The sequence below is a fragment of the Sturnus vulgaris genome, chromosome 3 (assembly GCF_052056855.1).
Source record: "Sturnus vulgaris isolate bStuVul1 chromosome 3, bStuVul1.hap1, whole genome shotgun sequence".
Lineage (NCBI taxonomy): Eukaryota > Metazoa > Chordata > Aves > Passeriformes > Sturnidae > Sturnus > Sturnus vulgaris.
In genome coordinates, this window is record NC_142245.1 from 72,566,639 (window position 1) to 72,592,696 (window position 26,058).

Genomic DNA, 26,058 nt, shown 5'->3' on the forward strand with positions numbered 1-26,058 from the left:
TCTACCTCTCGTGCCCCCTGAGACTGCTCACAGCAATGAGCTTCCTGTATGAGTCAAGGACAATGTTTCTTTCACAAGGCTGATAATTGATTTGTTTTAATTCACTGTGAAACGTAAGTTTGACCAATTACTCGTAGGCAGTTGAACATGACATCTTCAGATATGTAAGTGCAAGGGACAGATATATTGAGGTCCCCTTATCTCAGCATTGAAGGGAGGGAACTCTGCTGACTGCACTCAATGGCTAAATGACTTGAAGCTTAGGTGGTAAGTTGGGAACCTTAATCTTTCCTTGAGATATAAATTTTTTCCTTGACATCAAGAAAATTAATAAAATTTGGAAGTATTATCATAGTCTAAACAAATTAAGCTAATTTTACTATTTTCAGCTAATTTTACTCACTTAAAAGTTCTCAATTTAAGACTTAAGTCTTACTACAGGTGTCTTACAAACACCCCTGGAGGTGTCTAATTCTAGTGCAATACCCATTTCTAAACTAGACAGAATTAATTACTGTGCAGAGGTGCCTAATTCTCCACAGCAGTCAATATAGGCAAGGACAGCTGCAATACCACTGAAAAAGCACACTATTTAAGTAGAAATTTTCTGGAATCTACTAAAAGCTCATAGAGACTTTTTTTGGAATGATGAAGTCTACTACAAAGTAGTCTACTAAAAAGAGAAACCTTAGCCATATATGCAGCCTTCACACTAACTGGGTGGAACTGGAATTAAATAAGCCTCTGAATGTTGTGACCATTGACAATGACCACTGAAATCATGTCACCCCTACCTGGATTGCTTTCTGGCCTCCACTGGCTTTTCTTTCCTTGAAGTTTTATACAGTCATCAATTAAAGCAGATATCAAACATTGTAGACTTCTTCATGCTGTAGTGGAAAGAACAACACTACAAAGCTGCAAATGCCCATTCATATGTCCTATCTTTTTGGGACTGTCTTGGCAAGTAGAATGAGTTTGTACAAGAAAACATGAAATAGGGTCAAAAACGGAGGGAGAGAAGGCAGGGATGTTCGGAGTGATGGCATTTGCCCTCCCAAGTCATCACTGCATGTGGTGGAGCCCTGCTTCCCTTGGCATGGCTGAACACCTGCCTGCCCATGGGAAATGGTGAACGAGTTCCTTGTTTAGCTTTGCTTATGTGTGCAGATTTTGTTTCACCTTTTAAATTGTCTTTATCTCAACCCGTGACTTTTCTCACTTTTACCCTTCTGATTCTCTTCCCCATCCCACTGGGAGGGAGTAAATGAGCAGCTGGGATGGGCTGAGTTGTGGGCTGTGGCTAAACCACAACAAAGACCCCAGGAGACAGAGAGTAGAAGAACCTGTATTTAGGTCAAGAAAGGCCTTGCTTTTAGGGGTGGGAGACTGTGTAGCTTATTGCTATAGAAATGAGTCAGTTCATACGTATGCTCATTCCCTTCTTTTCTGAGCAGTTTGTGACAATAACCACCAAGATTTTATCCACTCTCTTTCCCAAGAAGAACTAAGTAGAATTTAAACCACAATGAGATCAAGCAAGGCTGGCTAAGTAAGAGTAAGAACCTGTATTACCTCTTCACTGTCCACTAATAGCATTTCCTCCCTGTTGATTGCAGATCACAGTAAAACACTCAATATTTAGAACAAAATTTACTAAGAATTTTATAATGCTGTATCAATCATTTAACTTTTGAGGATGCATCCTGAATATATTTTGTGTTTAGCATGGAATTAGAAGCTAAATACATAAAAACTTATAACATTTTGTGACTTATTGCATATTCCTAATGTTTTTGTTTCAGCCCAGTATTTTGGTGCTTTTAAAAGATGCCATCAAATATGCCTTATGGCAGTGTTGCACTGAAGGAATATTACTGTACTTACAGAGGGTTTCAAAAGATACTAATTTAGAATAAAACATACATTCTCCAGTTTCCTCACTTTTATCTTCTTTGATTTCTATGAATAGTTGTTCATACATATTGTAGTGCTAATATTAGGTGTATCTGGAATAATTCTCACAGAAAAGAAAGGGACCTTGAACAGTAACGTAATTAATCCTCTAAACTAGTGAGAACTTTTAGAAATTGGAATAAAGTCTAACCTCAGCCCCTAGAAACTTGGAATAAAAGGGAATAGCTCTCTAAGGCTGTGTGCAGAGAGGAGCCTGTGCTGCAGCAGATTTGCTGGCAGGAGTTGTGACCCTGTGGGGACCCACATGGAGCAGCCTGTTCCTGAAGGCCTGCACTCCGTGGAAGGGACTCATGCTGGAACAGTTAATGAACTGCAGCCTGGGAAAGGGATATACTTTGGAGAAGTTTGTGGAGGACTGACTTTTGCGGGAGTGACTCCACACCAGAACAAAGGAAGAGTGTGAGATGTCCTCCCTCTAGGGAAGAAGGAACAGCATAGAGAGTGTGTGATGAACTTACCACAGCCCCTCATTTCCTGTCCCCTTATGCTGCTGGTAGGGAGAAGGTGGATAATTTAGGCATGAAGTTGAGGAAGAAGGGAGTTCTGGGGGAGAAGGTGATTTTTAAAATTTAGTTTTTGTTTCTCATAAACCTACTCTGTTTTAATTGGTAATAAATTACATTTATTTTTTTCCTCCAGGTCATATCTTCATGCCATTCATTATTTTTCCACTTCTGCTTTGTCCTGTATAGTCTTTCTTTTCCATATAGCAGAATTCCAAGTCAGTTCTCACTTATATGGAAGCCAGTTCACAGGGTCTTTTGCAATAGAACAAGGGGTCATGGTTTTAAACTGAAGGAGGATTGATTTAGATTAGATATAAGAAAAAAGATTTTTACACTGAGAGTAGTGAAACACTGGAACAGGTTGCCCAGAGAGGTGGATGCCCCAAACCTGCAAATATGCAAGGTCAGGTTGGACAGCGTTTTGAGCAACCTGATCTAGTTGAAGATGTCGCTGCTCATTACAGAGGGGTTGGAATGGGTGACCTTCAAAAGCCTATTCCAATTTAAACTATCCCATGATTCTATGATTCTTGATTGTCCACGTTGTCCTTTCTGAAGCTTTCTCAAATCTTAGATAGCTTTTCTTCATTTTTTCCAACTCAAAGCCATTGGAGCATTTTACAGAATGAAACAATGAAAGCATTCCACAGAACCAGATCACAACAGATCCCCATAGAGTCCCACATACTTTCTTGCATTTAGAAGTTGATCCTGAATAAAATCTTGTGGGGGTATGTTTTCTTCACATTCAAATTTTGCATAATTTTTTCGTTCTAACTTTACAGCATTGTCATGTAGCCCATACTCCCCCTGTTTGCCAAGATTGCATCAACACCTGAAGCATAATTAAAGCCAAAATACCCAACACTGAATGCTCCTTCACGCTTGACAACATGTATTATTGTGCCAGAGGAAGAAATTAATTGACAGGCTCATGCTGGTAGTTGTTTCCTTGTACAAGGAAATACAGACCTCTTCCAAGTGTCTCTAGTTTTTGTGCTGGCACTAGAAGGGCAATGCGGCTGGTGAAGGGTCTGGAGCACGGGTCCTGTGAGGAGCAGCTGAGGGATGTGGGGTTGTTTAGCCCGGAGCAAAGGACGCTCAGGGCTGGCCTTATCACCTGGAAGGAGGATGTAGCCAGATGGGATTGGTCTCTTCTCCCAGGCAACCAGCGACAGGACGAAAGGACACAGTGTTAAGCTGCAGCAGGGGAGGTTTAGGCTTGACATTAGGAAGAAGTTCTTCGCAAAAAGGATGATGAGGCACTGGAACGGGCTGCCCAAGGAAGTGGTGGAATCACCATCTCTGGAGGAGTTTAAAAAAAGACTGGGTGTGGCACTTGGTGCCATGGTCTAGCTGACATGGTGGAGCTAGATCATAGGTCAGACTCGATGGTTTCAGAGGTCTTTTCCAACCTGATTGATTCTGTGATTCTGTCCCGCTCAGGTGCCTTTGCAGCTCCATTCCCTTCCGTGGCTCCGGGGAAATAAGCCCGCACGGGCAGGATCACCTGGCAGGGGCGGCTTCAACAGGAAGCACTTTTAAAGTTTTATTTGTAACAAGCAAACGTTTAAAGATCCATTTCCCACGATCTTTGAAAATGAATCGCCCGCATCCCTTTCCCTCCTTCGGGAAAAAAGCAAACTGAGGGAGACGGCCACCGCCCCCAGCCCCGCCCCGCGCATGCGCGCAGCCTGCCGGGGTGGCGGCGGCCTGGGCGCCGCCAGCGCCGCGATGGGCTGAGGGCAGGCGGCGGCAGCGGGGGGTGTCTGCGGCTCCGGGCTGGGCGCTCCGAGGATGGAGAGAGCCATGGAGCAGCTCAACCGGCTGACGAGGTCCCTGCGCCGCGCCCGCACCGTGGAGCTGCCGGACGGTAGGAGCGAGGCCCTGACGTAGCGGTCGGTCCCGGCGGCCTCCGCGGCCGGGCAGGCGGGGATGAGTTAGGCGGCTGGGGGAGAATGGGGAACGGGCTTCTGACAGACTCTGTTTATTTGTCGTGCTGACGGTGACAGCGGTGTCTCCCCTTCCTTCCCCCGCTGCCTCGCCGCCTCCGCCACGGGGCGCGGGGGATCCCTGCCGGCTGCTGCCGCCCCTGAGCCCGGGCGAGTGGGCGGCCAAGGTGCCGGACACCGTCCGTGTTCGCTTTTAAATCCTGCGCCAGGTGCCTCCTCGATGCAACAGCAGTGATGTCAAGTCTTTGGGTTTCTTTTTTTTTTGTTTGTTTTTGTTTGTTTTTTAATGGTGCTGAATTTTGTTTGAAAGGGTGTTATGAGTCACTGTCACTCGTCACAGCCTAATTTTTTTGACTCTAAACTACTTCAAATGGATGCTGGTCCCCCATATCAGGATGAATTTGAAAACAGAGCTTCAGGCTCTTACAGCATGTGGTTTGGCGTTCCAGCCAGGTCCAGTTTCTGGGAGGACTAACTGTAAAACTCTTGGATATTGCATTGCATATTTTCTTGTGAGTCATATGCTGTCACTGTTCTTTCTTCAGTGTTTACTTTTATGGGTGAATCTTTGGCTGCCTGTCTGCCACCTTTCATCTCTAGTGGTGGAGGAGAGGGAGTAATATTCTGTTTTCTCTGTGCATTCCCAGTTTGGACTTCGTGATGTCCTCCTGAACTCCCTTCACACCCTTCACTTATTTTCATATTTATTACATCACAGTTCCAGTGTCTTTCAGTGCAGTTGCTCATAAATTTCACTTGACAGGCAAGTTTCAGGCAGATTTTGCTGCTGCTTGTAAGGCTTTGAATGGCAGCAGTGAAAATGGGCATAGTACTATTAACTTAAGCTTAGACTTACAGAAATAATGGAGTAGCGCCAGTTTAACTATCTGAAGATGCTAATATGAATAACAGTTTGCACGACCCTTGTCAGTTGGAGCTGCTTTAAATTCACTCTAGTTCTAATGTAGGCAAATCAAGTCTGAATTTTATCTGTTTTCTTCACATCTCGGACATTTTTATCTTACTCTTCAAAGGTAGTTATATATGTGGAATGGCACTGCAAGTACAAGCCCTGAGACCTTGGGAGCCAGTACTTCTATCACCTTGTACTGCAAGTGCAAGCCCTGAGACCCTTGGAACAAGTATTTCTATCACCCTGTAGTGTAGAAGGAATGTGAGTTCTATGCATTCCCTAGGAATTGCATGAAATGAATCAGTGGGACTGATAGAAGGAGATGAATGAGCTAGATACACTGAAGTGTCAAATTGTATTCCAAGAAGGTCTCTGTTCAATGGCCATCCAACTCTGGGTCTCTGTTAGCTCATTAGGTATCCTCATTCTTGACCTTGGTGTTCCTTAGGTTCATGCAGGTCTGCCCAAACTGTTCTTGAGAAGCAGGTTTGGCTTGTATTGTGTTGTCCCAAACATGTACTGACAGGATCAGCTTGGAATATTCCACATTGTCTAGGATAATATATAGTTTGGTGACTTCTTTTGTACTGTGTCTGGCCTCTTGAATTATGATTCCTCCCACTCCTGTCCCCCCATCACATTTGAATAACTTTAATTTGACATTTAATTTGAAAGATACATCGTTTACCCCTCTATCCTTAAAGTGAGAGTCACAGTTCTCTCACAGGAAATGGAGATGTATGTTTGAATTTACTTAGGCTGAAGAATGCCATAAATCCAGGTATTGAACTTCCATCTCATGTACCATAGCCATTAGGGTATTATGTGGACAGTGTTGACACTTCTTTACGATTGTGATCTCTGCCAGGTTCATGACAGTATCTCTGAGGAAATAAAGTAGTAAGTGCATCTTGCCAGGCTGGATTCTGGATGATGATTTTCAAGTATTCAAGTGTTGTTTTTTTTTTTTTTTTTTTTTTTTTTTAAAGCAAGTCTTAACACCTGAGTCCAGTGCCAGTGAATACCCTGAGCTTGCAAGTAGAACTTTTTAAACTTTTTTTTTTTTTTTAAATCACTCTCCCAAAAAGTATCCTGCAGCAGTTGTTTTCTGGACACTTGAGAGCTTGACACAAATTCTGGATGCTCCTATTAAGGCTCAGTGCCTGAAAACTGGGTCTTGCACCTGACACTACATTTGGTGTGTGCCTTTTTTTTATAATCAATTTTTTTTAATATAATCAAGATTTGAAATGCATGCAAGTTAGATAGCATATAAATTCAGTGAGTCCATGAGGTGTGTAATGCTTTTTCTCTATCTGCTGTCATGTAGTTTATGTCAGTTGGAGTTTTTTTAATCACAAAAGATAGGCATAATAGCTCCGTAGTCCCACACCCTTTTAATTACTTCTGTACAGAAAAACTCTGGGAAAAATCTGCATGTGCTCCACAGTGTGATTTCTGTTAATAAAATAGCATAAGGCTTAGTTTTGTAACTGTGCCATAAATGCCTGTTATGACCCAGCTACACTCATATTTGACTGTTGTCTTTTTCTAGGTCACTATAGTTGCAATATAGTAAAACTTAATTAGAATCAGTATTAAGCATTTCAGTTAAGCATGCTGATCTATTTAAAAGTTTTTTTCACCTTTCTTTTGGTGTTTTGCATAGGGTATGATTGTGGAAATATATAAGGATGTGATCTTTACATTTAACTGATGTTCTTTAGGGTTTTTTTTTGCTTTATTTGGAAAGCTTTATGTTCCTGCCAAGAGCTCTGTGAAATGGAGCTCAAGATATATATATTTTTTTTTTAGTTTGTGTATACTGGGAGCTAATAATGGATAGATGTTTTTTTAATATTGTTCAAATATTTTTCTCAATTAATATTTATTTAGCATTACATAGCTAATGTAATTTTATTTCAGGACTCTTTCTCTCTGTGTCAACTCCCTCCCAGCTTGTTCTTCCCCCAGCAGTCAAATTCTAGGGGTGTGTGTTGGAGATGGAGTTACCTGATGCTCACAGAACTCTGTCATGAGGAACAATTTGTAGAGAGTTCAGACTTGAACTTGGTGATGGTTGGTGACTCTCTGCAATATTCTTTCTTTTGTTAGCTAGGGACACACAACTTCAAATAGCTGATAGCAGCAGTAATCGTGGAGCACTGTAGAACCATAATAGCAACAAATAGCATAGCTGCAACATGGTAACAGTTCCTTGGATTCCACTTCATAATTCTGAAGGATCTTCAGTAAATGTCACCTTGCTGACCTAGGGGAAGTAGTGAATGTGTAGAGGCATGGTATGTAAAAGACATGAAATACTATGCTTGTTTGGAACTGTTTTAATTCTTCCTGTTCTGATTGCTTTGTAACTTTGGATCAATGAAGGTGATGAGGAAAAACTTGAAAATAAAGATTTTATGAGAACAATCCTGTAACCATATACCGGAGTTCTCAGAAAGCATAGCCCTTCCTGTCATAAGTTGGTATCCACATGAACAATCTTGTGGAGATTCTACTCTCAAAAATAGGTAGCTTGTTGAAGGGAAAAGTTATAATAATTGTCCATAAAATGATAAAAATTATTGCACATTAATATTATTTATAATTGTTATATGTTAAAAGATTTTAAATTTTGTCAAATTAATCTTCTAAAAGTAGTATTTAGCTTCAGGAAGTCTGTAAGTGACCAAACAGTCTCATCACACCCATGCAGTGCTGGCATTTGCAGCAGTAGTGATGACAGAGGCTGTGTGGCTGAATGTCAGTGTGTTCCCACGACTGATGTGGATCTTTATGTTCTGGCCTTTCTTTCTTGCCTACAAGTGTGAAACGTGAAACTGATTAGAGATTAAATATTAAAATGAAACTTACAGCCCTCAAATACAGAGATAAAATGGAAAGGTCGTGAAGTAATTTAAAGAAGTCACTACTACAAAATCATAATCTCAGTACTATGGAAGTCACCTTGGAAGACAGGAAACTTCCTTATTTTTAAAATTAAATAGTTAAGTGTTTTTGTTTTGTTCAGGTTTTTAAAATGCTCATGTCTTAAAAACTTTGGTTTAATTTACAAAATTGTCAATTCAAAGAAATTGATGCTCCACTGAAAATTGAAATTTCATGTATTGCAATTTTCTCTCTTTTGCCTAAGTATGTTGACTTTTTCTTTATAATGAAACGTTGTGTGTGTAGAATCTATGTAAAAAGAATGATCTATAGAACAGTGAAAAAAGTAAGTATTGCTAGATACATTTATTTTATGTAAAAGATATCTTTATGGTAACAGACTAATTTAATTTCTTCCTAGATAATGAAACTGCTGTCTATACACTCATGCCAATGGTTATGGCTGACCAGCACAGGTGAGAGCTTCTTTAAATTTATCTTTTCTTTTTTTATCATCTGAAAAACCCAGTATGTTTGCTGAAGTTGTAGCTCATAAAGTGCTCTCAGAAGTCTTGCTGCTGAATTGCTGAGTTACGTTCTAATTTGAAGTTATTCACTGACTGTGTGCATCCCAGCATACTTTTTCCTGTTTTGATTTATGCTGTAGACCAGAACTGAGATTTGTTCTGTTGAAGCACATAGGAAAATTTGTCCTATGATAAGAGCAAAAGTGTTGTTTTGTAACTGTGTCTTAGCTCTGAGTGTGTATTTATGGATGACATAGAAGCTTTCAGTCTCATTAGACATCTCAGAAAGACATGGAATAAGAGTTGGACAATGAGATTGATACTTTTGGAATTCCTCAGATGAGCAGCTGTTTTTCTTACTGAGTTGTCCTCAAAGTGCTTGGAACCTGGAGGCTTTATAATGCCAGCTAAGTGGTGCTTCCTTCACATGAATTTTATAGGGAAGCAGGCAGTAACTCTTACTGAAACAGTAAGCTGTTTTTCCAGCCAGGATAGACATTTGTTTTACTATGTAGTATTTTGAGATTGCATGCAAGGGTTTTAAATTATGTGATTGGCCCATTGCTAGAAGTTGAAAGGTCTTTACATTTTTTATCCTGATCTTGTATCTTTCTACTTCATCATTATGATTTCACATACTGATCTTCCCTCTGAACTTTGCCTATGTTTGGGAAAACTATTGGATATGTGGTTGGGATGATTGTGATTAGGAGGAAAATGGGAATTTATATTTTGTTTAAACCAAAGGTGTTGAAATACTTGTTTTTCATATTTGTAAAGAAGTGATTTGGTTGTTTGGTCTAATTCTTACTAGTTTACATTTGAAATAGTTTCCCAGTGACAGTTCATTTTTTATGTAGAGTAAGAAGTAGAAAGGTATTGTTAATCAGCAAATGCTTAAAAACTGTTTTGTCTCTTAGTAATCAGTTGGAGGGAAAAGAATTAGTGATTAAGTAAGAAATAGAGTATTTGTACTACTTACAGTATAAACATTGCTTGGATATTGTGAGCTATTTTTAAAATTAAAAAATTACTTTTCTATTTGAAGGTCTGTCTCAGAGCTTCTGTCAAATTCAAAATTTGATGTGAATTATGCCTTTGGACGTGTGAAGAGAAGTTTGCTTCATATTGCAGCAAAGTAAGACTTATTTGAGTCCAGTCCAGAAGTTAACAGTGAAAATATTGCCACAAATCTAAGGCACCAATGTAAGCTGGAAAACTCTGTAGTGTCAGTTAACATTTTGTTTTCACACTTTTTGTATCTTGTTTGTTCTTCTTAGTAATGTGCCTGCCTCATAAAGAAGACAGGTTTTACACATGGTATCAAATGGCATTCCAAATTCCAGTAATGGAGGTCTGGCTAGATACTTTTTTACCATTCTGTGAAATATCAAGTCTTTAAAAAAATGCAGTCAAGTTGTCTATCCTGTATAGCTGAGTTACTCTTGCCTTTGTAGAGGTGATCTCTCGTTTGCAGGTGCCGATTGTTTTTGAGATATTCTAAAACAGTGGGAAGCATTTGGATGTTTGTTGGGAAGCAGCTGTTCCAAAATACTTCATGTGACTGTAACTGAGGGAAATATTACTTGGGCAGTCACTTCTAATAAATGTTGTGTCCTGGATAGAGGGCTTAAGTACAAATTTTGATCTACATTATTTATTGTTTGTATAGCTCTTCAATAGGGATAACTATTTGATATGTAACTGCCCATAAACGGGCAGGTTAACATCATATAAATGGAAATGAACCAGATAGTTTTTGACATGACCTTTCAGGAAACTAAATTTTAAACTGATGAATTAATGTATTTGGCTCCCTTTTGAATATCTTGGAAGTTCATACACTTAAACTGTCAAAAAAAGCAAAAAAAAAAATAGTAGTAGTATTGCATATATATTGCAGTAAATGGTCACAATAAATGTGAAAATACCAGCTTCTTAAACAGACTTTTAGAAATAGCTGTTTCCCAACGATTTCATCTCAGAATTGCATATTGCTTATATAAAATTTACTTAAGGAAGTACTTACAAAAGTGCAAGCAAATTTTTAGCATACACTTTAGAAGTATATTTGAAAATACACTGTACTTACTGATTTTAAAGATACAAGAAGTTGTGTTACACTTAGTTTCTGGATGGTCTTTTATCTTGATTTAGTTATTGGATCACAAAGGGGTCATCAAGCTGCTAGTTTTGGAACATATTGTGCAGTTAGTGCTCAGTTTCTTTGGGTTGTTGTGTAGCAGTTCTGACATTGGGAAGATTTGTAAAAATTATTTAGCTGGTTGCAACAGATACAAAAATACTCTGTTTAGCTTCTCAATCAGCTCTTCCTCTTGAAAAGTTCAGGAGCAAGATAAACATGTAATGCAGAGTTTGTCTTCTTAGTGATATTGGTTATTCTGAAGAGCTGCTATATTATGAAAAGTAAGAGTTCAGCTCTTTATTACAGGTTCAAAATAAATAGTAAAGAAATATTTGTATGAGTTTTAGAATTTTCCTGATATTCAAACTTCAAAACATAACTTCCAGACATGGAAGTATAACAAAGCCCAAAATATTTAATGGAAAATTTAGTCCTGTTAATAGATTAGGGATGAAGGACATGAGAAGAAATCGAAAGCAAAACTTTTAAAACAGTTTATAGGTTAAAGAATTACCAGTCTTAAAGACTCACCATTATGTTTTAAAGTACTTAAAATCACAGAGAAGGCTGGCATCTATTCATGTATTGCTACAAGTTATATTTGGTCACTTCTCACTGCATTAAGTGACTTTCCTTTAGCTTTGTGTAGCCTGAACTATGAGGTGTAAAACAATTTTCTATAGAGATGTTCTAGTGAGTGTGATCTGTACATAGTACTGCTGTTGGTCTTTATGCCAATCTAGATTTGTAAATATCCTTGTTACAGTTTTTCCCTTTCTTGTTTTCTTCCTAGCTGTGGATCAGTTGAATGCCTTGTTCTATTACTAAAAAAAGGAGCAAATCCAAACTATCAGGACATCTCAGGATGTACTCCTCTCCATTTAGCAGCAAGGAATGGGTAAGTTTTGAAAATGCTTAAACTCTTAAATTTTGTTCATAATGCACTTGAGCTGGCATGTTCTGTAATATTTTTGCATAGTTCAGAAAATCGCTTTTGGTTTTCAGTTTTGAAAATAGAGAACGTGGAGGTTAAAATCCTTACTTTGAGTATTCATAGAATAACTTTTTTATAAATAGTAAGTCATGTCTGAAATACCAATTCCAGTGCCAGTCATTTTAGTGTTTTCTGTTAATCAGGGGCATAATGGTTCTTAGAACAGTAATTGAACAAGGTACATTCACCTTCCAGTTAGCTGAGTAAGAAGATGTTTTGGAGGGCTTGGAGGGGATCAGAGACTTCTGATTTTTCTTGAATAGTATCTCTAAGAAAATTTTCCCTGCAAGAAAAGGAATACAAAGTTGGCGTGCGCAGTGTTAGGAGAGGGGCAGGAAAAAACACTCCAAACCAGCAAGCAAGTACCTTTTTAAGATCCTACTTGAATTGTAGTATGTGAAAACATGCAGCTATAAAAGTAATGTTGTATTTTTCTTTTTAGAACATGTATGTGATAAAATAACTGAATTATATCACAGCTGATACTTCACGTGAGGCGGTGATAGTGTTTAGTGACTGCTATGTATGGGTATGTGTGAAGTGTATTTGTAGGAGAGGAAAGAAGCAGCCAGTGGTTTATGAAGAAGTGCAAAAACACACACAGGAGACAGTTATGTGGAAATGAGGTATAAGAAAGGTGTGAAAGGTACCAAATAAAAACGAAAAACAAAATAAATTTGTAAAGGTAAAGCACTTAGAGCATTAAAAAAGGTTAAAAAAGCAAACAAAACATGAATTAGGAAAAAAAGCTCTACTTTTATTAAGACAGTACTTACCAATGATTTGCATAGTTTTACAATGACTGTCTCATTAAGTTATGATTTTGTGGTGTACTGTAAACACGTTCCCTGACGTACAGGCAGTGGTGAGCTTCATGGGCTTCTATTAGCTGAACTCTGGCTTTTTGTCTTGAAAGGGTAGTTCATGCAGAGCTGAAACTGTTAGTGGTTAAGTGCTTCTGCACTTTGTACAAAAACAGCTTTGATTTTAGCCCTGTGTTGTTATTTGCTACCCTTGCACTGTCTGAGTCTGTGAAGATCACTTTCTTTCACATGCTCAGTTCTATACTTATAAATTGGAACCACCTTTTGTGCTTAGAGCAGTGATAAATTAGAGTTAGTGGAGCTCTGAGAAGATATTTAGTCTTTGTAAGTGATTTTCCCTGACTAGATTTTAATGTATTCTTCTGCTTATAGCCAGAAAAAGTGTATGAGCAAGCTGCTGGAATACAGCGCAGATGTCAACATCTGTAATAATGAAGGCTTGACTGCAGTAAGTGCTATTAATTATCATGATGTTCTAAAAATGAGTGAAGAATTTCGAGATTCTTGTTTTTTAAGCTTTTGCCATCATACATGTTAAACAAAACTTCTGTGTGTCCAGTGCTGTAAAGAATCAAAAGATGTGATCAAAATACCTAAGCATGTGATTATATTGTTCAGAGCTTCTCTTAATATTATTTAAAGCTTCTCTTTGTGAAAGTGTTGACAATAATACAGACAGATTTAAAATCGTTTTTATGGGAGATATATATATATATATATATAATTGCTAAAGGAAATGTGTATCATTTTGTACTTAGATTCATTGGTTGGCTGTCAATGGACGAACAGAATTGCTTCATGATCTTGTTCAGCATGTCAGTAATGTAGATGTTGAAGATGCCATGGGACAGACAGCCCTTCATGTAGCTTGTCAAAATGGACATAAGACAGTAAGTTTCTAAATTGTATGAACACAACTGATTTGTGAAGAACCTGGTAATGCCTCAAAGCTACTGTGTTTTTTTAAAAAACTTCAGAGTAGTAATGCACATGATAATGGCTACAAGTGTGAAGAATGCTGTTGTGTGTTTTAGTATCGACTGCATGCACTTCCATGGGAACAACTTATTTATTCTTCTGGAAGTGATTGATCTCAGTGCTTATGGGAGTTTAGGTGACTTACTGTATACTGTTCAGCTCTTCTGTAGTGCTGTTATAGGCTTGTTAATATCAAGTTTTTATGTTATGCTAAATATTTGAAAGTGTTTTTCCTTATTTTTCAGAATATGTTTAATTCATAATTGTGCAAGCTATTATATGATTTTGAAATCTGAAGTATTAATTTACTGTGAGTAAAAAATGAAAACAGAGTTGGGTCACTTGCAATTTTAACTCTAGAAGTAAACAAATTCAAATAAACTCTTCTGTTATTGATCTATGTGAATAATTTTTATGCCTGGCCTTGCGTTAGGACTATTTATATTCAGAGTATGTCTGGATACTTTACTTGAACTGCATTACAGCCCCACAGAGTTACATAGATTGCCACCAAAACTATTTACTGTTAAAAAGAATAAATTGTAATTCTACCCAGATCCTTTCTGTTCTTGTCAGTGCTGGATTTTGAAAGGTCAAATTCTGAAAGACTTTTACCTATAAATGTACCAAATTTATGCAACTGAAATGTAACAAAAGTTATTTGAGAGTCTGCTCAGTGTTTTAATATTTTAGACATGCAAGCCAGTAGGGTTTTCCAGTGCTCTTTTTCTAAAGCTGGTGTTTTGTTCTCTTGTAGACGGTGCAGTGTTTGCTGGACAGCGGTGCAGATATAAACAGGCCGAACGTTTCTGGAGCAACTCCGCTTTATTTTGCTTGCAGGTTATATACCTTTAACTTTTGAATACTGGCTAAAAGTGAAATATTTTTTCCCCTTTTGCAATAACTGATTAGAAATTACAACATACAGGAAATATAAAAGCTGTCTGGTATTTAATCTTGGCTCACTTTTAAGTGTTGTTTGGTGTCTTTTCTAAATACTTAGGTTAGTACTACAGTACTGCAGCCTTGTGTACCTCTTTCTAACAGACGTGTTAAACACATACCTGTGCATGTTCTAGCATGAGTCATAAATTGATGACTGCTCAACCTTTTTTTGAAAAAATGAATTCTGCCAACGTAGATAATTTTGAGTATGCTAAAACCAGAGCCTTTTATAAGACAAGTTTGGCAATTCTTAATGTACAGTATGGTATTACAGTATACATGAAATGTGCATATATGTGTTAAAGTTATAATATTGAATTAAAATTACATTGTTGCTTTGATCAGTTCTGTTTTTTTCAAAGTTTTGTTATATTTCAAAGTTAATCACATATGATAATGATCTTTTAATTATAGCATTTCTGCAATTTGTTAGAGCATTTACAGTTTTTGCAATCCCCGTGCTTTGGTTACAGGTTGAATAGTTCACATAAGATAAATTGTTGCTATAAGCAAAAGGAGAAATGGACTGACCTGCAGGCCTGCTAAGAGTTATGTTCTGGGAGCTGTGGTCTCTGGAGATAGTGTATGTTGACTTGTGGCAGTTGAGAAGAAGAGAAGTGGAGAATAAATAGCTGCTAGCCTTGGTCCTTGATTTGGGGACTGATATTTGTACACACTTTAAAATAAGTAAGCAGCCTGTCTTGGCTTGGAGGATTTTCATAAGAAGGGAATGAGGCAAGTACAGGAGCTATATTCTTTAGAAATTACCAACTGGAGCAGCTGGCAGGGTGGAATGAACAGGGTGTGTCCTACAGCAAACCTGGAAAGAAAGGTTGTAGGTCCCTGATAACAGGGAGGGCAGGATGTGGTAGCAGTGGCTGGTGATAGCTGCAGAAAGGGTATCAGTATTCAAAGTCTGAGTCTCAAACACCTGTTTTGTCAATGTCTTGGGTTGTGCACTTAGTCTAGAGAATTACAGTGAAGATGCTGCAAGTAGCCATTAGTCTTAGCTCCTTTCTGATCTTAAATGTTTGTTTGCATTGGGACAAATTCTGGTACATTAGATTAACCTGTTGGCTTCCTGGGCTTGAAGGACAGGACTGAGGAGAGCTCGTTTGGGAGCTATTGAGAGATCAGTGAAGCTACCTCTTGCCCCTCAGCTGTCAGTTGTCACTTTACCTGTGCCCTTTTTGAACTGATAGGTTGCACCTATCAGGCTGAAGATGCAGGCAGCCTCTTATATGTTCCAGGATGCCATATACTCATACACGTTGGTGTAAAGGGTGTACTGCAAACTAGCTTGAGAAATAAAACTTCACTGAGAAAACTTGTATCTGTAACTTTAATTGCTACGTCTTTTTTATCAGTCTTTCATTTCACCCTTTAGATGCTTCTGTTACGTTTGACAGTATATGCACTTAATAGTGGTAAAGGCAATATTCAAGTAATTGTTCCATGTTTTTTTAATGAAGTGAACCTCTGATCACTAGTACTCGATTTTTCATTTTTTTCAGAAGAAAAGTGTTGGGAAAGTGTTGAGAGATATAAATAGTTGGTTCTCTTGGTTCTCTGTTTTCTAGGCAATGCTGGCATGTTGGGAAATTGTTAACTCGAGGGAACTAAGGGTCCTATACAACCTATTAGCAGATTAGTGAATAAACTGAAATAGACTTTTAATACAAAAGTAAAACTCACCACTTCTAGAGGCTATACAAGACATTTATATATAGAAATTAGAACCATTTGAGTAGTGTATTTATCTCTTGTGCAAAAAAAATCAATAAAAATATCTTGCTAATATTTTATTGATGGTTGAAGCACAATTAGATTGTTTTTTCTGCGAATATGGTAGAAGTGAGCAAAGAACTTGGCAGAGAGAACTTCCTCTGTGAAGTAAATTAGGATGTAAATTGAGAAAGAGCTCTCTTTTTGCAGGAAATGCAGCTCATAAATATTTGAGGCGAGGCTAAGATGAATCATTTCTGAATGATGAGGGTGGCTCTTTATAAATGGCCCGAATTTTGCACTGCTCTTTTGCAGTAACTATTTTCTTCTCGCTTATGTTGGTTTTGTTGGTTAGATGCAATAAAAACAGATTTATGACTCATAATAGATCATAAATACTGTATTGACTGTCTTTCTTCTCTCCTTTTGAATAGCCATGGTCAGAGAGACACTGCACAAATTCTTTTGATGAGAGGAGCCAAATATTTACCAGACAAGAACGGAGTTACTCCACTGGATCTCTGTGTACAGGTATTAAGTTAGCAACACTTTTTCTGTGAATTTCTGTGACTTGCTACAGTGTCACCTAATCATTATTACCTTTTTTTATTCTTAAGGCCTATGTAAGATGGTAGTCCTTTGGCAAAACAAGTCCAAAACGTAATTTTTTATCATGATATTGATCCTACAGGCAGGTTCATAATTTCTACCCTTTGCATAAGTCAGATGCAAGAATTAGCCTCATGAGAAAGAGTTTCCAGAACTCTGTTTGACTAGAAAGTTTGGGAATCCTTGGTATAATGGTAGTAGACAATTTAAATTCTTACCTGTAAACAAGTAAGAGGTCAAGACATGCAGAAAGGAGTGATTTTCTCTTCTCTTGAGTAGATGTTGATGTTAAAAGCAAACAAAACTTACATGGTGATGATACTTTCCAAAGATATTTCTGTATTTGGATGAGGAACAAAATTCTTACATGTTTTCAACTAACACAGCATTTTCAACTGCAAAACAGTTTGTCTTGTTTGATACCAAGTACTGCTTCTATTGCTTGCTAAAGTGAATTTTTTTGATTTGTGAACACTTACACTTTTTTCTGTCAGATCAGTTGAATGTTGGTGTGTAACTAACACGATTGAATGGAAGCTTTTGACTCTTTGCTAGTAATCAGATTAGAAAACTGAACTGAAAACTGAAAAAAACAAATCACTGGAGTGAGTGGACATCACACTACCTTTGTGCATGTCATCAGTTTGTCAGGATAAAGTTGAAATTTTCTGGTTTTTTTCTGTATTTTCAAATCATTTCAACCTCAAGTTATTTAATTTCTGAGGTATTCTCATGTGCCTAAGACTTGCACTTAAAATAGTTGTGTATGTGCAAGAGAGCTGTCTCCAGTACCTGTGGGATATTTTTAGAATGTTTAACTCTTAAAGCTGTATTTCACAGACTATCTGTGGAAGACCTTGATCCAGTTAGGTTACTTACAGTATTTCTTTTTTGGATATAAGAAACTAAGTAAGTCCTCAGCTCTGGTCACTGAGAAGTGCCAGATCACCGTTTTATCTCACTGCTGACTTGATTGTGAAACTCAGAGTTTTTTTCTTTGCTATGACAGAATGACTTACTGTTACATAAAGGCATATGGAGTCTGATCAGTTTCAAGGTCTTCTGCAGCCACAGACCTGTAAGACAGTATATGGCAGGAGAGGTTTAGATTAGACACTAGGAATAATTTCTTCCTGAAAAGGGCTGTAAAGCATTGGAGAAGACTGCCCAGGGAAGTGGTAGAATCTCCACCCTGGAAAGTGTTCAAAAAATTGTGGATATGGCACTTGAGCATGTGGTTTAGTAACATACATAGGGGTGGTTCTAGGCTAATGTTTGGACTTGATGATCTTAAAGGTCTTTTCCAAAGGTGTTTTTTTAAAAGTATTTTACTAGTGTGTGCTTAATGGTACAGTTAATATTTTTTATGATTAATGTTTTGAGTTTCTGTGTCAGTCTCCAGTTTTGCAATCCATAGGGCACCTCTTTACACATAAAACTTATTAACTTTTTTAGGTGTGAGTAGTGACACCTGGTGTTTGTTTTGTAGTGATGATCTTACTGTGTTCGAGATCATGCAGTATACAAGTTCATGATGCCAAGTAAGAATGGAGAAAACAATATGTTTTCTTTCTTTTTACATTGAGGGTTTTATTCTGTGCTTACAGGTTTGTTTTTCAAAGTTGATACATGTTTTTAGAAGACTGAAATTATAGATTCATACACTTCTTGCCAACATTACCTTGATCTTGAAGATATGACTTTCATTAATTCTTACAGATTCTGGGTGGGTTAATTTTTAATACTTAATTTCTTGGTACCAGAAACAATTAAATTCATCTTTTTAATGTATGTTTTTTACTGAGGTAATGTCACCTGTCATTCAAGGAGGAGTCCCTGGAGTTGCAACAGTTAGCACATTATATGGTCATCTTTCCAGAGTGGAAGTTGATGCATATTCAGGTGTTAAAATGCATCTGTGTTAAATAAGATTTGATACAAATAAACCACAAAATCAAGTTCTGTTCTTCCCAGAAAACATTTTTTCTCAGAAGGGTGTGAAGTTAGTCTAAGGTACAAGTGGAATCATATTTGGGTATGGATTTTAAAGTTAAATAACCCTTTCATAGGTTTATCATATTTCTTCCTGTAACAAGTCAAATATGTGTCTTATGAGCCTTTAGAAAATGTTTGTTCTGAAGGATTAGATTCTGGATGTAATTAAGTAGATGTCAGCAAGAGGAAGAGAAGTGAAATATTGCACTGTTTTTAAACTCTGGCAATTGTTGGCTGAAGTGCTGTTCAACTGTACCTTTAGTTTGGTAAGTAGGAAAATGTTTCAAAGACCAGAAAAATGGGAGTGGATATATGTGAACCAGTATACTGAAAAAAATTTGATTCTGTCTTCTCCCAAACATTTTGGGATACCTAACTTTGCTACATTTTTGAATTTCAATTTCTTTTAGAATAGGATTTCTCCAGCATTAAAAAAATGCTATAATCCTTAATAGATGTTATTGCCTGTAATTGTCTAACTCTCAATTCTAATGTTTCTTTTAATTAATACATTTTCTTAGGGTGGTTATGGAGAGACTTGTGAAGTCTTAATACAGTACCATCCTCGGCTTTTCCAGACAATAATCCAAATGACACAGAATGAAGATCTTCGGGAAAACATGGTAACACAGGATTCTGTGTGTTATAGCCAGGGATCTCTCTGTATGTGGTGGAGAGCTGAGCGCTTAATATCAGTGGCAATCAGTACCACACTAGTTTACCACTAGGTATCTTTCTTTCCACATGGAAAATGTACATTCTTCACATAATTTTAAACACAAGAATTTGGAATTAAATATAGGATCTGTTTTCATTTAGTGTTCTGACTTTGCACATTTGGTGAAGTGATCTAGACAGTTTAAAGAGCAGACATTGCAAACTTCAATACAAAGGTGCTGGTAGAGTATTCCTAGAGTATCCTACATATACAATTACTTAGTGTAACAGGGCTTATTTTCCTTTATTTAGTCATTATTTGCAGACCTCCATTCTAGAATGTGTCTTGAGGCTGAATCATCTGGAATTAACTTAAAAGTTTGTGGTAGGAGCACTCATCTGTATAAAGTTGCCTTGTACAATTAGAGTGGAAAAGATTGCACCCACAATTTCATTTGATTATTACTTCTATAGATTAAACTACTCTATTTCTTTTTTAGTGGTTCTCTTATACCTTTCTTCTTTGGTTATTGTGGGGTAGTACAATCTAAAGCAAAGAAAAATCAAGGAAAAAGGTTTTGTTTCTTGATTGTGTAAGGGAAAAGAAGCATGGGATGCCTTTTCCCCCTTGTAAATCTAGCTCACTGTGGGTTTTTAGTACATTATTTGTTTCAAAATAACTGCAAGCAACCTTACAGACTGAAAAAAAAAAGTTTTAGTAACGTGTTGGCTGCCAATTTACTTAATTTAGTTTGCTAAATTTTTGACAGTTTCGTTTTCTCTATAACTTCATTACTTCCACTGTAACACTGAGGATATCCAAGTCAGTGTTTAAATTTCTGAGACAGAATTGAGTTTTACAGCGTGAAATGACGCAGAAGGGAATTCTCAAAGTGTATGTTAGATGCAAGGGGAGATGCTATAGATGATTTGAATTAAAAGAGAAAGAACTAAAACAATGGAACAAAAAGACCTTTCGTATATTGTAGAAGTGAAGAAAATAAGTGAGAAAAATTTTTCATCTGTCTGAGTAATGGTGGAGCTGTGTACGCAAACAAGATCTTAATGAGAGTGTATGCAAAATATATTAGCTAATACGTGTTATAGTTCTGCTTCATTGCTGAAATGTAATCATACATTGAAAATTATTTTCTATGGCCAAGTCTGAGCTGTTCTGCTTAGTCCTGGGTAATGACCAGTTCATATTATCTGGAACTGATGATATAAGGAAATGGTATGTGTTACAAGTCAGGACTTACATTTTATATTTCATAAGTTGTTCTTATGAATTAATAATACAGGGTTGTGCATTCAGTGTTTGTAGCATTCTGTAATATTAAATACCCTGTAGTGCATGAATTGACACTAGAACGTGTACCTTTGCAGTAATCTTTGTAAATGATAATGAAACGTTAACTGAGGTTAGATTAAAGGTTGTACAGTATAGATGTGCATTATTATTGCTAGATATTAAGGCTTGGGTGGTAGAATTCTACATAATTGATAAATTTTTGTTGATCTGATGCTCCTTGACACTATGCAATTGCTTTTGTTTTAATCCTTCAGTTGCGGCAAGTTCTGGAGCACTTGTCTCAGCAGAGTGAAAGCCAGTATCTTAAAATCTTGACAAGTCTTGCTGAGGTTGCTACAACAAATGGTCACAAATTGCTCAGGTGAGTGTGAGGACACATGCTGATGAACTACACGGCAGTTAGTGCCACTTAATAGTTTTATTAGTCCAAGCTATCCGATGCTCAGCACATGCTGGAGTAGATGGATCTCAAATGTGATTTGTATGATAATATCTGTTTAGATCACTGTCTTCACAAAGACTTCAAGAGAAAAAGTTGGTGTCCATGTATAGCTGCTGGTATCTAGAAGCTTGAGTTCCAGAGAAGTGTGTTTTTGATTTGTCTAGTTTGGCTATGTCAGCCCTAGGAAGGGAAGCTTCTTAGACAAGTAGACTTTCAAATAAATTTTTTTTTTTTCTCCACCCTTCTCACTTTTTCTTCCCTTCCACATTTTTATGTTTCTACGTGCTTCCTTATTATGCTTGAGGAGAGTTTTGTTACTTCTGACACCTGTCTCATGTTTACTGGCTCTGGTTGCCTTACATGGCTACTAATATATATGAGATAAAAAAAATTCATCTACTAGTGTGCTGTCTCAGCAGCACAAACAGCAGTAACTTAGGCAGATACATGACATAGGCAAGCATATTTACCTGGTATGCTTTCCTAGTTTTTGTGGCATCTCTTTGAGTTTGTGCAAAACACTTTGCAATTTGTTGGAGCATTTTACTATTTTCAACAGCTAACGTATTTTGGTGTAACCTTTATGTTTTACTAGGAAATCTTTACTGAAAGAGTCGAGGGTCTGAAAACATGAGTGAAGTTCCTTATTAACATGTTTTAGATCGCATTTTGGCAAAGAGAGGTTTGAGAGTGTTCTGTAATCAGAGCAACTTGTCAGCATAGGTTGTAGAGGATTATGACATGAGAAGCTTATTTTTATCTTGGGCTGGGGTCCAAGGAACCCATCAGTGAGATGGAAAATAAATAGTATATTCTTACTCCTAGATGCCTATTTTTTCTTCCCCATTAGTAATGTTTTTAAATGGAGCTTGTAGATAGCAGGTCAGAACTCCTGCATGATGGTAGGAAATTCATTACATCATGAATAAATCTTATTCTGGTGGGTGTTCACTTTGATGAATTAATGTAAAGGTTTGAATCCCTTTAAACTTTGAGGTTAAAGTGTGTAGACATTAATGAAATTTTGTTGCTGCAAAGGTAGCTTTTTGAAGAATTTCTGCTGTTGCTGAGCTTCAGTGTGTATCAGCTTAACTTGTAACACATACGTTTTTGTCTCCAGGCTTCCTTAGAGCCAATAGATCTCCCACAAATAAATGGTGTTAAAGTGTAAAACCATAGTGCAGGAAAAGATTTCAAACTTGCTCTGTACAGCGACGTTATTGGAAGTTGCAGTACCTGGATTACATCATATGAAGTAGTATTTGTTTTGTTTCAGTGTCTTCAGAGGTAAATTAAACTGATTGTTGTTTAGATTTGATTTGGTACTGTTACTGCTCTTTTGATTTGAGCAATGCTCCCTCAGTGTGGCTGTAGAAACAGTAACTCTCTGCCTGTACTGTCTCTGAGATTGAGCCGCTGTGTGCTGCAGTATTGCTGTGTATGGGTGGGCTAGTGGAGACTGAAGACAAGATGAAAAGGTTGCATTGCCTTGGATGAGGATTCATTTCTAGAGATGCCAATACGTGGAGTGTCCAGCTTCTCTTTGGTACTTTGTAATATGTCACAACAGAAATGTGATAGCAAAAGAAAACGATACCGAGACAGTTTCACAGACGCAGTTTTGCAAAAACTGTGCCTCTTCAGCTTGGTTTCCTGGCAGAAGCAGTTAATTTCTCCTTCAAGAAATATTTCTCAGTTGCTTTCTTATAAACACAATAAGGATTAAGGTAGTACTTGGTGAATACTCTGAGCTTGGGCCTCTTTCCTCTCTTTCCTTCCAGCAAAAGTGTGTAAAATGTACTTTGTACATGAAAACCTCCAATAATGATATTCTTACTTGGGTGAACTAATATCTCTGTTAATTTCCTGGGTATTAACTCACAACCTGTTGCTTTTGGGTTTATCTGTTGTTTAGTTCAAAAGTATCTAAAATTGTTTCTTGTAATGCTTCTAGCAAGTATCCAGGAGTGCCACTAAACTTCTGCCTGAAGACTTCTGCCTTGAGTACGAGCAAAGACCCTGTTTCACTTAGAATTATCTTCACCATGTATTCCCTTTTTCCAATAAAATAATTGAAGTGTGATATGATTTTGTCTTGATGGTGCAGGTTTGACATAGCTGAATATTTGCAAACATGCCAGTAGAAGTTTCAGTAAACTATTAAAAGCCCTCTAAGGTTTTTCTGTATATGTGGATCCTTATCCTGGAGACCAGGAAATTTCACCAGGAAAATACCACTGCTGAGACATGATAAACCTCAGCTGAAATGTTAGTTTTCTTTTTTTTTTCTTTTTTCAGTAGTTAACTTCTTGGGTTAGCTTCTTCTATTAATAGATTCTTTTGGTATTTAAGCAAAGATTTTACAAATGCTATTTTTTAGCTGTGGCGAGAGCTTCTGGTAACACGTTTGCAAACTGCCAGTCAGGGGATTTTCTCTACCTGGTTAAAAACTTAACATTCCTACTGTAGCACTGCTTACTCTTTCTGTTCCTTTCTTACATTGATTTACTGAGAACTTACCCAGTTAAAGTATAAATTGTCACAAGAAGGTTGTACTTTGTATGGTAGCTTGGTAAAATTCTTAGTCCATTGCTTTTTAAAGTTAACTCTCAGTCATTAAAATATAGTGCTGAAAACAAATAGGTTCTTTGCTGATGACATAGGGTGAATGAGATCATAATAAAGTGCTAGCTGTTACAAATAATTGTGTTTCAGGTTTGTGAATTAACAGACAACAGACGTTTTTATTAATTGCAGCAGACATTTACAGCACCCTATAAGATATCATTTTTCTGGTGTTTACTGATCTTCTGGCTGGGAGGCATGCTTTTAAGTTGCAAGTACTTTAGCATAGAATTGAGTATGTGCTCACTTCTATAATATTTATAAGTTAGTAGGTTTTTATAGAAAAAGAATTAATTTCTTGCAGTTTGTTATGCATTCAAGACATTCTTACTACTTAGGGTTTAAGAAAACTGAGTTGAGTTTGGTGGAGATGATTCTGCTTATGCATAAAGTAATGAATATCTCATATTTTGCACTGTTTTGGTACAGAGTTCAGTGTTTGCCAATTCAATTAAGGAGACATAAAACTTTTAGTATATTTGTTGGATAAATAAATAACATAGTGGTGGTTTTGTTTAGTATCTTTTGGATTGTGTTTTTCTTGATAGTGGCATCCTTAGCATCCTGATCCCTTTTCTGGTTGAGGTAGTTAATGGGCATCTAGAATAATAGCTGGTGAGGATGGACTGTAGCAGCATATCTGATCAGTCAGCAGACTTTTACCATTGGTTGCTCTCTTTTTTGGGTTGAAAAACATTTGCATCTGGATATCCCAATTTACTTCATGCACTGAGATTCTTTCTGTAGAAAGTTGAATTTCCTTCCAGGGGTTCATAAGAAGGGCATTAAAAAACAAAACAAAACTAAGGATTTTGAAAATCTGGAATTTGCTATTCTTCTAGTTAAAATTGCATGTACATGTTGATAAAATCATCATGCTTATATTTGACTTCTGGAGCTGATGCAGGAAATGAAAGTTAAAATTTACTGGAGTTTGAAGCTTAGGGTTTTTTTCAGCATGTATGTGAGACCCTACCATTAGATTGCTTACTCCTTATTATACTAAATTGTTTCATCTAGGAAAAGAAACTTAAACATTCCATTTTTTTCCCCCAGCTTGTCAAGTAATTATGAAGCTCAAATGAAGAGTCTCTTAAGGATCGTGAGGATATTTTGCCATGTCTTTCGCATTGGCCCATCCTCTCCCAGTAATGGAAATGACATGGGCTACAATGGAAATAAAACTCCAAGAAGTCAGGTGTTCAAGGTCAGAAAAGTATATGATGTTGTTAGGAAGATAGACGTTAAAGAGATGAATGTCACAAAGCATGCATTCATTAATCAGACATCTCATGAACAGGAAGTAAGTTTGGTTGATGTCCCTATCCCTTTAAACCTCTCTCTCTCCTTTTCCTATATTTTTTTTCCCCACTGAATTAATTCAGCCACTGATGCACATCTCATGTTATGATTTCTTTTTATTTCTTATTTAATAGATTGTCTATTAGGTGTTGAAGGTTTAGTTACCCAGGTGACTTTGGTAAATTTTGTTTTCATTTCTGTTAAGAGTATAGTAGTCTCAAAATATGATGATATTAATATAATAGATTATATTAATATAATTTCAAAATTGTAGTCGGAAATACACAAATGAATCAATAAGCTTTACCCAGTTTCACAAGACAAATGGAAACAATTGAATTCTTGATCTGTATGTTGTTCTCAATGTGATAATGAAATCTTTTCCCGAGTTGTTCTTGGATTTTATAATTATGTGGTTTAAAACATAGCTCACTACTACCCTTGCAAGGTTGATTTATAGCTGCTTTCAAACACATGCTTTAGATGGTTGCCATTTAGGGGTTTAGTTCCTGAAGGTGTTTGGTATTTTTATGTTTCTTTGTTAAGGAATGTCTCTGTAGAAAGTCATAGATTACCTTTTTTGTAAAGAAGCCCCAGTTTCCTGTGTGCCACTCAGTCTTCATTGGATATACAACTGTCATACTTTGCAGAGCACCTAATAAAAAAGAACTGCAGGGTAATCTTTCTTCTCCCATTTTACTCCATACTCTTACACAGCACAGCTTGTATCAAGAAAT

At 37.1% G+C, this 26,058-nt stretch overlaps 1 protein-coding gene across 4 annotated transcripts in view; it reads left to right on the plus strand.

Moving 5' to 3' along the window:
* The first annotated feature begins 4,162 nt into the window (after positions 1-4,162).
* Positions 4,163-26,058, plus strand: part of HACE1 (HECT domain and ankyrin repeat containing E3 ubiquitin protein ligase 1) — a 48,735-nt gene continuing 26,839 nt past the window's right edge. Inside the window, exons 1-11 of one of the 4 annotated variants that reach the window (XM_014880416.2) lie at positions 4,163-4,356; positions 8,662-8,716; positions 9,816-9,905; positions 11,707-11,811; positions 13,104-13,179; positions 13,490-13,621; positions 14,467-14,549; positions 16,814-16,910; positions 19,505-19,606; positions 21,207-21,313; positions 25,076-25,322. In XM_014880416.2, coding sequence (XP_014735902.1) covers positions 4,281-4,356; positions 8,662-8,716; positions 9,816-9,905; positions 11,707-11,811; positions 13,104-13,179; positions 13,490-13,621; positions 14,467-14,549; positions 16,814-16,910; positions 19,505-19,606; positions 21,207-21,313; positions 25,076-25,322 — 1,170 coding nt within the window. In that variant the 5' untranslated portion in view covers positions 4,163-4,280. Of the gene's footprint in view, positions 4,357-8,661; positions 8,717-9,815; positions 9,974-11,706; positions 11,812-13,103; positions 13,180-13,489; positions 13,622-14,466; positions 14,550-16,813; positions 16,911-19,504; positions 19,607-21,206; positions 21,314-25,075; positions 25,323-26,058 lie in introns of those variants that run through there. The other 3 variants (XM_014880417.2, XM_088161969.1, XM_088161970.1) reach the window with 3 other exon arrangements.